This window comes from Manacus candei, unplaced genomic scaffold, assembly GCF_025592945.1.
Source record: "Manacus candei isolate 608988 ecotype Guabito, Panama unplaced genomic scaffold, ASM2559294v1 h1tg000003l, whole genome shotgun sequence".
In the NCBI taxonomy this organism is placed as follows: domain Eukaryota; kingdom Metazoa; phylum Chordata; class Aves; order Passeriformes; family Pipridae; genus Manacus; species Manacus candei.
In genome coordinates this window covers 1371702-1383251 of record NW_026138051.1, presented here as the reverse complement: position 1 = coordinate 1383251, position 11550 = coordinate 1371702, and the positions used below count along the sequence as shown (strand labels likewise).

At 36.7% G+C, this 11550-nt stretch overlaps 1 protein-coding gene across 1 annotated transcript; it reads left to right on the top strand.

Moving 5' to 3' along the window:
• The first annotated feature begins 8461 nt into the window (after positions 1 to 8461).
• LOC127469438 (PDZ domain-containing protein 11) lies at positions 8462 to 11157 on the top strand. The gene is made up of 6 exons (XM_051783747.1): positions 8462 to 8620; positions 8719 to 8802; positions 9277 to 9333; positions 9535 to 9633; positions 9735 to 9795; positions 10419 to 11157. Exons 1-6 carry the CDS (start codon positions 8498 to 8500, stop codon positions 10451 to 10453), a joined length of 459 nt encoding a protein of 152 aa, XP_051639707.1. The 5' UTR covers positions 8462 to 8497; the 3' UTR covers positions 10454 to 11157.
• Positions 11158 to 11550: the final 393 nt, after the last annotated feature.

Sequence of the window (11550 nt, the reverse complement as noted above, 5' to 3'; positions counted from 1 at the left end):
CCTTAAACTAAAAACTAAACACCCAACTGCCCAAACAAAGTCCTGCTGCTTTCCTTTCCACTCCTTGCCCTCAGCCCTAATTTTTTAGTCTCAGCATGAAGTAAAAGTGATAAAGGTAATTTTTTTTTTTTTTTACTTTATTTTTACTCCACTTGCAGTGGTGGTGACCCAGCTCAGCCCCCACTTGGATGGGCAGAGGGAGGTGGGGCTGGGGCTGTAGTTTCCCTGAGCTGAGAACACTCTTTATGTATCTGTTGGATGAGTGCTCTACCAGCTTATGGAATCCCAGGATGCTTTGGGTTGGAAGGGACCTTAAAGCTCATTCCACTCCTTGCCATGGGCAGGGACACCTTCCACTAGCCCAGGTTGCTCCAAGCCCCATCCAGCCTGGCCTTGGACACTTGCAGGGATCCAGGGGCAGCCACAGCTTCTCTGGGCACCCTGTGCCAGGGCCTCCCCACCCTCACAGGGAAGGATTTCCCAATATCCCAAGTTCAGTCCTTTCTCTGCTTTCCAAGCACATAAAGTCCCTGAGAGCTGCAAGATGTTTATTTTCAAGTGATTTAAACAAGCTTTTAAGTTCTGAGGGCTTATGCCCTAATGAAAGGGTGCCAATCCCATCTCATCCCTTTCCACCCCAGCCTGCAGGGAAGGGCTTAAACCTGAAGAGCAAAGGCACAGCACAAAGGCAACAAATCCTTGTGCTGTGGAACAAATGCCTGTGGTTGAAGGGAACTTGTCCTGTGGTTTTGCAGGATTAGGGAACAACCCCCAGGAGTGGGCGGGGAGCTGGGAGGAGGTGCCAGACACAGGTGTGGTACATTATGTGTTAGAATCACGGAATATCCTGGGCTGGCAGGGACCCACAAGGACCAGCAGTCCAACATATTACTGTGCATATTTAATATACTACAGCAGGCAGTAACACAACTGTGCTATATCAAACAGAAGTATGGGTAACAGACTGTGACACACAGCATGGCATATAGAAAACAGGCTGTGTTCTGTTGTGTATCTTGAATATTTACAGCTAGAAAGGCCATTTACAGACTGCAAATATATGTGTGTATACAAAATAGAGCAGAGAGAGAGACACAAACTGTGTGTGTCTAAATATGTGTGTATATTAAGCACTTCTTAAAAATTGTGGATGTGTGAGAGGGTATCAAGTAATTTTATATAAATTCATATATATATATATGAATTGGAAATAAATAAGAATAGTCTGTGAGAGTGCAGATGTATGTAATTAAAAATTAACACATCGATGGTAATGTAATACCATATAATATGCATATATATTATATATACCATAAGAATACATATAATATATGTTATATATACGTTATCTATGTTGTCAAGTGGGACATGCTGTATGTGTTATACATTGGAATAAAAAGGGCCTGAGACTGTACAAATAAAAGTGTCTACAGAAAAGAATAAGCCATGGCTGTGTGTGCATAATACAAGTGGATGTAGACATTTACATTAAAAGGGTGCTCATATATAAGTGAGATATTATATATAATTACATGGTGTGTGGCATTGGTATTTAATACTGCATATTATTTGAACTATTTTAATATTTTATATTAGGAAATATATTTTATATACTAATAAATAATAAAATAAAAAACATTGATAAAGCACATGTAAATATTTTAAAATAAAAATACAATGAATAAATCAAAGCACATATTAGTAAATATAAACATACATACATATTTTAGCATATATAAGTAAATATATAAAATCTATATAGTCTATATGAAAAATAAAAATAAAATTTAAAAGTACATAAAAACATAAATAATTATATAATAACACACACATATATAAAGTGTCTATATGCATGCATAATTAACTACTGCATATTCTCTATATACATCAAATTTTAATATTAATATTATAAATATTTTAAAATAAAAATACAATGAATAAATCAGAACACATACATACTTTAGCATTTTAGTAAATATATAAAATCTTATAGTCTCTATTAAAATAAAATTAAAAAGTACATAAAAACATAAATAATTATATAATAACACACACATATATAGTGTCTATATGCCTGCATAATTAACTACTGTATATTCTCTATATAGATATTTTAATTTTTAATATTTATATTTAAATATTATAAATATTTATTTACATATTATAAATATACCAATATATTTATATATTATATTTATTTTTAATATTTCTATTAGGCAATGTGTTTGCTATGTTAATAAATAGTAACAAATATTTTTGATAAATAAAGCACATGTAAATATTTCAAAATAAAAACACAATGAATAAATCAAAGCACATATGAGTAAATATAAACATACATACATATTTTAGCATAATAAGTAAATATATAAAATTTATATAGTCTCTATAAAAATAAAATTAAAAAGTACATAAAAACATAAATAATTATACACTAACACACATATATATAAAGTGTCTATATGCCTGCATAATTAACTACTATATATTCTCTATATAGATATTTTAAATTTTAATATTTATATTTAAATATCATAAATATTTATTTACATATTACAAATATACCAATATATTTATATATAATATTTATTTTTAATATTGATATTAGGCAATGTATTTGATATGTTAATAAATAATAACAAATATTTTTGATAAATAAAGCACTTGTAAATACTTTGAAATAAAAATACAATGAATAAATCAAAGCAAATATTAATAAAATAAACATACATACATATTTTAGCATATATAGGTAAATATATAAAATTTATATAGTCTATATAAAAATAAAATTAAAAAGTACATAAAAACATAATTATATAATGACACACACATATATAAAGTGTCTATATGCCTGCATAATTAACTACTGTATATTCTCTATATACATACTTTACATTTTAATATTTATATTTCAATATTATAAATTTTTATATATTATAAATATACCAATATATTTATATATTATATTTATTTGATATGTTAGTAAATAATAACAAATATTTTTGATAAATAAAGTACACGTAAATATTTTGAAATAAATAAAAATACAATGAATAAATCAAAGCACATATGAGTAAATATAAGCATACATATATATTTTTGCATATACAAGTAAATATATAAAATCTACACAGTCTTTATAAAAACAAAATTTAAAAGTACATAAAAACTATATAACTATATAACACACATATATATTAAGAGTCTATATGCATGCATAATTAACTACTGTATATTCTCTATATACACACTTTACATTTTAATATTTATATTTCAAAATTATAAATATTTATTTATATATTATAAATATATTATAAAAATATATTTACATATTTTAATATTTTATATTTATTTTTAATATTTGTGTTAGGCAATGTATTTGATATGTTAATAAATAATAACAAATTTTGTTGGTAAATAAAGTACATGTAAATATTTGAAATAAAAAATACAATGAATAAATCAAAGCACATATGAGTAAATATAAACATATATACATTTTTGCATATATAAGTAAATATATAATCTACACAGTATCTATAAAAATAAAATTTAAAAGTACATAAAAACATAAATAATTATATAATAACACACATATATATAAAGTGTCTATATGCATGCATAATTAACTACTGTATATTCTCTCTATATATACCTTAAAATTTAATATTTATATTTAAATATTAAAAATATTTATTTATATATAAATATATTATAAATATATATATATTTATATTTATATATTTTAATATTTTATATTTATTTTTAATATTTATATAAGGCAATGTATTTGATACATTAATAAATAATAACAAATATTGTTGGTAAATAAAGTACATGTAACTATTTTGAAATAAAAAATACAATTAATAAATCAAAGCACATATGAGTAAATATAAATATATATAAGCATATATAAGAAAATATATAAAATCTATATAGTCTATAAAAAAAAATAAAAAAATAAAATTTAAAAGTATATAAAACATAAATAATTATATAATAACACACATATATATAAAGTGCCTATATGCATGCATAATTAACTACTGCATATTCTCTATATACATCAAATTTTAATATTGATATTTAAATATTATAAATATTTATATGCTATAAATATATATATTTATATATTATATTTATTTTTAAAATTTATATCAGGCAATGTATTTGATACATTAATAAATAATAACAAATATTGTTGGTAAATAAAGTACATGTAAATATTTTGAAGTAAAAAATACAATGAATAAATCAAAGCACATATGAGTAAATATAAGCATATATAAGAAAACATATAAAATCTATATAGTGTATATAAAAAATAAAAAATAAAATTTAAAAGTATATAAAACATAAATAATTATATAATAACACACATATATATAAAGTGTCTATATGTATGCATAATTAACTACTGCATATTCTCTATATACATCAAATTTTAATATTTATATCGAAATATTATAAAAATTTATTTATGTAATACGTATAAATACATATTACATGAATATTTATTTATGTAATATGTATAAATACATATTATTAATATATATTTATATAGTTTTATATTTATTTTTAATATTTATATTAGGCAATGTATTTGATATGTTAATAAATAACAACAAATATTGATGGTAAATAAAGTACATGTAAATATTTTGAGATAAATAAAAATACAATGAATAAATCAAAGCACATATGAGTAAATATAAACATACATACATAGATATATAAAATCAGAGTGTATAAAAATAAAATTTAAAAGTACATAAAAACATAATTATATAATAACACACATATATATAAAGTGTCTATATGCATGCATAATTAACTACTGTATATTCTCTATATACATACTTTACATTTTAATATTTATAAATATTATAAATATTCATTTATATATTATAAATATATATTATAAATATATATTTTCATATTTTAATATTCTATATTTATTATTAATATTTATATTAGGCAATATATTTGATACATTAATAAATAATAATAAATATTGTTGGTAAATAAAGTACATGTAAATATTTTGAAGTAAAAAATACAATGAATAAATCAAAGCACATATGAGTAAATATAAGCATATATAAGAAAATATATAAAATCTATATAGTGTATAAAAAAAATAAAAAATAAAATTTAAAAGTATATAAAAACATAAATAATTATATAACACACATATATATAGTGTGTATATGCCTGCATAATTAACTACTGCATATTATCTATATACATCAAATTTTAATATTTATATTTAAATATTATAAATATTTATTTATATATTATAAATACATTAGAAATATATTTATATATTTTTATAGATATTCACATATTTTAATATTCTATATTAATTTTTAATATTTATATTAGGCAATGTATTTGATGCATTAATAAATAATAACAAATATTGTTGGTAAATAAAGTACATGTAAATATTTTGAAATAAAAATACAATGAATAAATCAAAGCACATATGAGTAAATATAAACATACATACATACATAAAATCTACTCAGTGTATAAAAATAAAATTTAAAAGTACATAAAAACATAATTATATAATAACAAATATATAAAGTGTCTATATGCATGCATAATTAACTACTGTATATTCTCTATATACATACTTTAAATTTTAGTATTTATATTTATTTATATTATAAATATTTATATATTATAAATATATGTTACAAATATATATTTACATATTTTAATATTCTATATTTATTTTTAATATTTATATTAGGCAATGTATTTGAGGCATTAATAAATAATAACAAATATTGTTGGTAAATAAAGTACATGTAAATATTTTGAAATAAAAATACAATTAATAAAGCAAAGCACATATGAGTAAATATAAACATACATACATATTTTAAGCATATATTGGAAAATATAAAAAAAATCTACATAGTCTATATAAAAAATAAAATTTAAAAGTACATAAAAACATAAATAATTATATAATAACACACACATATATAAAGTGTCTATATGCCTGCATAATTAACTACTGTATATTCTCTATATACATCAAATTTTAATATTTATATTTAAATATTATATTTATTTATGTAATATGTATAAATACTTATTAGGAATATATATTTATACAGTTTTATATTTATTTTTAATATTTATATTAGGCAATGTATTTGATATGTTAATAAATAACAACAAATATTGTTGGTAAAAAAAGTACATATAAATTTTTTGAAATAAAAATACAAATAATAAATCAAAGCACATATAAGTAAATATAAGCATATATAAGAAAATATATAAAATCTATATAGTCTATATAAAAAATAAAAAATAAAATTTAAAAGTACATAAAAACATAAATAATTATATAATAACACACACATATATAAAGTGTCTATATGCATGCATAATTAACTACTGCATATTCTCTATATACATCAAATTTTAATATTTATATTTAAATATTATAAATATTTATATATTATAAAAATATATATCTATATATTATATTTATTTTTAATATTTATATTAGGCAATGTATTTGATACATTAATAAATAATAACATTGTTGGTAAATAAAGTACATGTAAATATTTTGAAATAAAAAATACAATTAATAAATCAAAGCACATGAGTAAATATAAGCATATATAAGAAAATATATAAAATCTATATAGTCTATATAAAAAATAAAAAATAAAATTTAAAAGTACATAAATATATAAATAATAATATTACACACACATATATATAAAGTGTGCATGCATAATTACCTACTGCATATTCTTTATATACACACTTTATATATACTATATGTATACTATACACTTTGGACACTTGGTTAGATCACCTAACATAGATATTAATTAGCAGGAGAGTCTCTGGGCAGAGTCTTTCCAGACATGCTCAGTCTTCTGCTGTGGGGTCTTCCCCTCGAGCCTTCATCCCTGTGGTGCTCGCCATGGACGTCTTCCTCAGTTTGACCTCTTCAATCAGGTGACCTGAATTCTTCCAGCTTGCAAAATCCTGGCTCTGGGCCTTCTAGATCTTATTCAAAGGTCTAGTTTATCTAATTTATTACTCTGTGTGTGCTACTCCTTTCTATCCTAAGGCCTTTGGTCCAGGGAGCAGAACAGAACATGATATTAAGCAGTGCTCCTAAAATGTTCTTCTAGCCGAACCGGTAGAGCAAACAGGACAAGAGATACCAGCTGAATCTTTGTCAACTCTTTTTTTGTGCCTTTTTGCCATCAGGAGACACTGGCTGCAGCCTTAAACCAGCGGGGTTTCTGGTCTGACCTTATTCACTGGAGTTAGAAACTGGTCGTGTGTGAATAATTTAGGAATTTTAACTCTGGTTTGTTAATAAAGGAATATTGTTAATAAAAGAATTACTAAACAACCTAGCTTTGAATTTGACATTATTGGGAACAACAGCCTTCCTACCCTTTGGGCTCTCTGCAGTGAGAAACAACTGGTCTCCAAACACTGCCAGCAGTTGCTGTGCTGGCCCTGGGCCCAGCTCAGCTGTTCTGTCCTGCCTGACTCCCAAACCAGAGAGCCCATGACATGGAGAGATCCACCTCTGGGGACTGCAGCTCTGCCAGGCAGTAGGTCCTTCTCTGAGGAATTGCAGCCAAGGGAGGAACAGGGGAGGAAATCACACCTTTAGACAGCCCAGCACAGAGGAGCAGCTCTCTCCAGAGCTGCAATTCCAGGGCCCCTTCCCCAAAGCACAAAGCCTTCCATGAGGGGGTGACCCACTCACAGCCCTCCTGAGCCTGGAAAAGCCCTCGGAGGTCGAGTCCGACCATTCACCCAACACTCCCAGGGCCACATCCACACCTTTTGGGGACACTCCCAGGGATGGTGGTTCCACCTCTGCCCTGCACAGCCCATGCCAGTGCCCGACTGCCCCTTCAGTGAAGAAATGTTCCCTAATTGCATTAATTAACAAGTCACTTCAGCACCTCTTCACCACATGAAGCCTTTCTCCCAGAAAGGCAGCCAAGGATGGAGCCCCTTCCCTACCTCCTGAGGGAACAGGAGTGAGGGTCAGAGTAACCCCAGTGTTGCTGAACCCCCCAGGGCTGGGACGGGGAAAGGGGCCTTTCCCCCTCACCCGGAGCTTTGGAGGCGGGTTTTCCCTGGACTCTTTATTCTTTTGAGCTGCTGCAGCTCCTGAGCCAAGATCTCCCCTCCCCAGTAGGTCTGTGAGGTGCCGCCGAGCCTCCTCCGTGCTCACCAGAACCTCCACTTCGTTCTCCTTCCATGGCGGCGCCGCCACGGCCGCGGCTCAAACCGGCCAATCAGAGAGCGGTGCGTCACCGACAGGCGGAGTTCAAACCAATCACAGGGCGGGGCGTCACCTAGGGGCGGGGCACAGCCAATCGCCGATCACAGCGGCAGGAAGCGGCGGGGCCGGCAGAGCGCCGGACCAATGGCGTGCCGGTGCGTCCCCCGGGGCGGGCGCGGCCCGGCGCAGCCAATGGGCGCGCGGTGCGCGCCGCCCGAGCCGGCGGCCATGGAGCCCCGCGCTCCCTACGACGACTTCCCGGTGGTTTTCCTGCCGCCCTACGAGAGCCCGCCCGCCTGGGTCCCGCCGCACGAGGTGAGGGGGTCGGGGGGCCGCGCCGGCCCGGGGGCGGCCGCGGGGTCGCCCGGGCGGGGGCCCGGCCCGGCCCCGGCTGAGCTGGCGCGTCCCCGCAGCGGGTGTTTCACCCCGACTACAACAACGAGCTCACGCGGTTCCTGCCCCGCACCATCGCCCTGCAGAAGCCGCCCGGGGCGCAGGTGAGAGCCCGCGGGGCCCGGGGGGCCGGTCCCGGCGCCTTTCCCGCGGAAGCCGCGATGGTCCCGACCCGGCCCGTGCAGGGCGGGGCCCGCGGGATTCCCGGGGCCGGGAAGGGGCAGGACGGGGGGCACGGGCAGGGATCGCTCCCGGCGGGATATTGGGGAGGGGGAGCTGCGGAAGGGCGGGAGCGGCGGCCACGCGGGGGTTCCGGGAACGGGAGGTGGGAGAGAGGGGCTGGGGCGGCTGGGAACGGGACCAGAGACCGGGATCTGTCTGGGAGAGGGGCGGGAGCTGGGAATGGGAAGGGAGCTGGGAATGGGAAGTGACCTGGGAATGGGAAGGGACCTGTATATGGGAAGGGTCCTGGGAAGGGGAAGGGTCGTGGGAGTGGGAAGGGTCCTGGATCAAGGGAAGGATCCTGGGCCAAGGGAAGGGCCCTGGTGTCTGCCTTTCACTGCTGGTTTTTCCCACAGTTGGGCTTCAACATCCGGGGAGGAAAAGCCTCCCAGCTGGGAATCTTCATCTCCAAGGTGTGTCCATCCCCATCCATTCCCCCCCGGATCCAGCTCAGGCTGGGGTTTCCCACACTCAGCCCCTCCTGTGGCACTGCCCGGTCCCTTCCCAGCCCCGGGAATTGCCGGGGCTGAGCCTTCCCTGCTCCCTGTGCTGCCCGGTGCCCTGAGGGTGCCGTGGGAGGGTCGGTGCCCAGCCCGTGCCATCCCTGTGCCCAGGTGATCCCCGACTCGGACGCGCACAGGGCGGGGCTGCAGGAGGGGGACCAGGTGCTGTCGGTGAACGACGTGGATTTCCAGGACATCGAGCACAGCAAGGTGAGCTGGGGCAGGGGGGGCATCCAGGCCCTTCCAGCCCCTCCCCACGGGGCCAGGGAAGGCCCTGCCCTGCCCAGCCCTGCCCAGCCCTTGTTTTCCAGGCCGTGGAGATCCTGAAGACGGCCCGGGAGATCACGATGCGCGTGCGCTACTTCCCCTACAGTGAGTGGGGCCGGGGCTCCGGGGGCAGCACCTTCCAGCCATCCCTGCCACCTCCCCCCGAGTCTGGCAGGGCACAGACGGGGATCTGGGATCAGGCACCACCTCAGGACAATGAGGGAAACTTGGGGAGCAGGGCTGAGCCACCCTGTGCTGGAAGGGGGGATGGTGGGGAAGGACAGAGGTAATTTAGGGCTCCAGAGGCAGCTGATTATCCTTGGATAACACAGGAATGAGCTCTGGCACCAGTGCTAGTGGTAGATGTCCCTCCCAAGGGATGCTGGAGTGGTGAGTGAAGGGAAGGTCTGTGCTCACTCCCAAGTTCTGCTTCTGCTCCCATAAAGTTCAGAGATTTAAGGGATAAGAAAAGAGATCAAGCCAAGCCAAACAGGGATTCTTCCTGAAATAGAAACTGGCCACAAAAAGGAAAACATGGAGTGGGGGAAGAGAGGTTGAAAACAAACTGCTGCTCTCAATGCCCTGAAATGAGGGCCTGGGATGCAAATGTGCAATTGCAAAGGCAGAGGGGCCCGAGCTCTGCCTCTGCCTGGGCAGGTGTGGCCAGAAGGTGTTCTCCTGCCCCTGGGGGTGACTCCCCCGTTGCTCAGGCTCTGCCTCTCCCCCAGATTACCAGCGGCAGAAGGAACGGACTGTTCACTGACGGGGAGCTCTGCTGGGGCTCCTCCTGCACAAACCTCTCCTGCTTTCCCACCTCCCGAGATGGCCCAGCACGCTCAGCTCCCACTGCAGGCACAGCTGTGCCCTGCCTGGAGAGATGCCCAGAGTCTCACCCAGCAGGAGGCTGGAGGGGATTGAGCCTGTGCTCCTGAGTGGGGCTGGAACAGCCGCTGGCAACTGGGGACTGGAGGGAGCTGCTCCAGCACCATCCCTGCTCCTCTTTCAGCAGCACTTGAGTGAGTGCTGTGCTGGCTCTGGATCCCTTGGGCCTGGAACCTTTGTTGGGATGGAAAAGCACGAGGGGCTGAGGCTCCTGAGCAAAGCAGGGGCCTTGTCCTCCAAGAAATCCCCCTTTTCCCTTCTCTCATGCCATGGAATTCTTTCCTTCTCCTCTGTGCCACCTCTGCTCTGCTCTGCTGGGTTTGCTGGGGGATCCAGGAGTAAAACCCACCCAAACTCAGTGCCCAGCTCTGGCTGCACTGGGCTCTTTGTGCCTCTGTGCTGGGAATGACCCCAGGATACAGGGCTGGGGTGTTTGGAAATGTTAATTGTCAGCAAATGTGGGTGACAATGCCTGCTGGGATCACGTTGTAATGGCTTCAGGACAGCCCTGGCTCTGCCCTTCTCTTCCTTGTGGTGTTTTCCACTTCATCTATAAAAACAATAAAATGAGTACAGCAACCCAAATCCAGCTTATTCCCACCCAGGAACTCTGTGTGCAGGGTTGTTCATTCCCACCTTCAGAAAATGCTGGGACAAGGCTCGGCTCCAGCCTGCAGGAGAAAATTTGGGATCCACGGGGGGTGCAGCTCTGTTTCAGGGTGGTTTTCCACTGACTGTGCTGGAAGTCAGCCCTGAGGAACCTGGAACATGTTCCAGCACTGCCAGGGAGGAGCAGGAGCTGCTCTGGGGGGATTTATCTGTGGTGGCACCAACACAACTCCAGCACTGCCTGGAGCACCGGGCAATGAGGGGCAGAAAATACACTAGAAAAGAGATTTTTCATTCAGAATTAAAAATTAGTTTTTCTACCAGGGAAATGAGCACACTGGCAACCCCACTGTGAGACCCTGGGGAGGC

What these genes read in the sequence shown, in the direction of transcription:
- LOC127469438 (XM_051783747.1), top strand. Translation starts at nt 8,498, where the DNA reads ATGGGCGCGCGGTGCGCGCCGCCCGAGCCGGCGGCCATGGAGCCCCGC. An exon ending in TGGGAATCTTCATCTCCAAG is followed by an intron (nt 9,334 to 9,534) that starts GTGTGTCCATCC and finishes CCCTGTGCCCAG; the next exon opens with GTGATCCCCGACTCGGACGC. An exon ending in AGGACATCGAGCACAGCAAG is followed by an intron (nt 9,634 to 9,734) that starts GTGAGCTGGGGC and finishes CTTGTTTTCCAG; the next exon opens with GCCGTGGAGATCCTGAAGAC.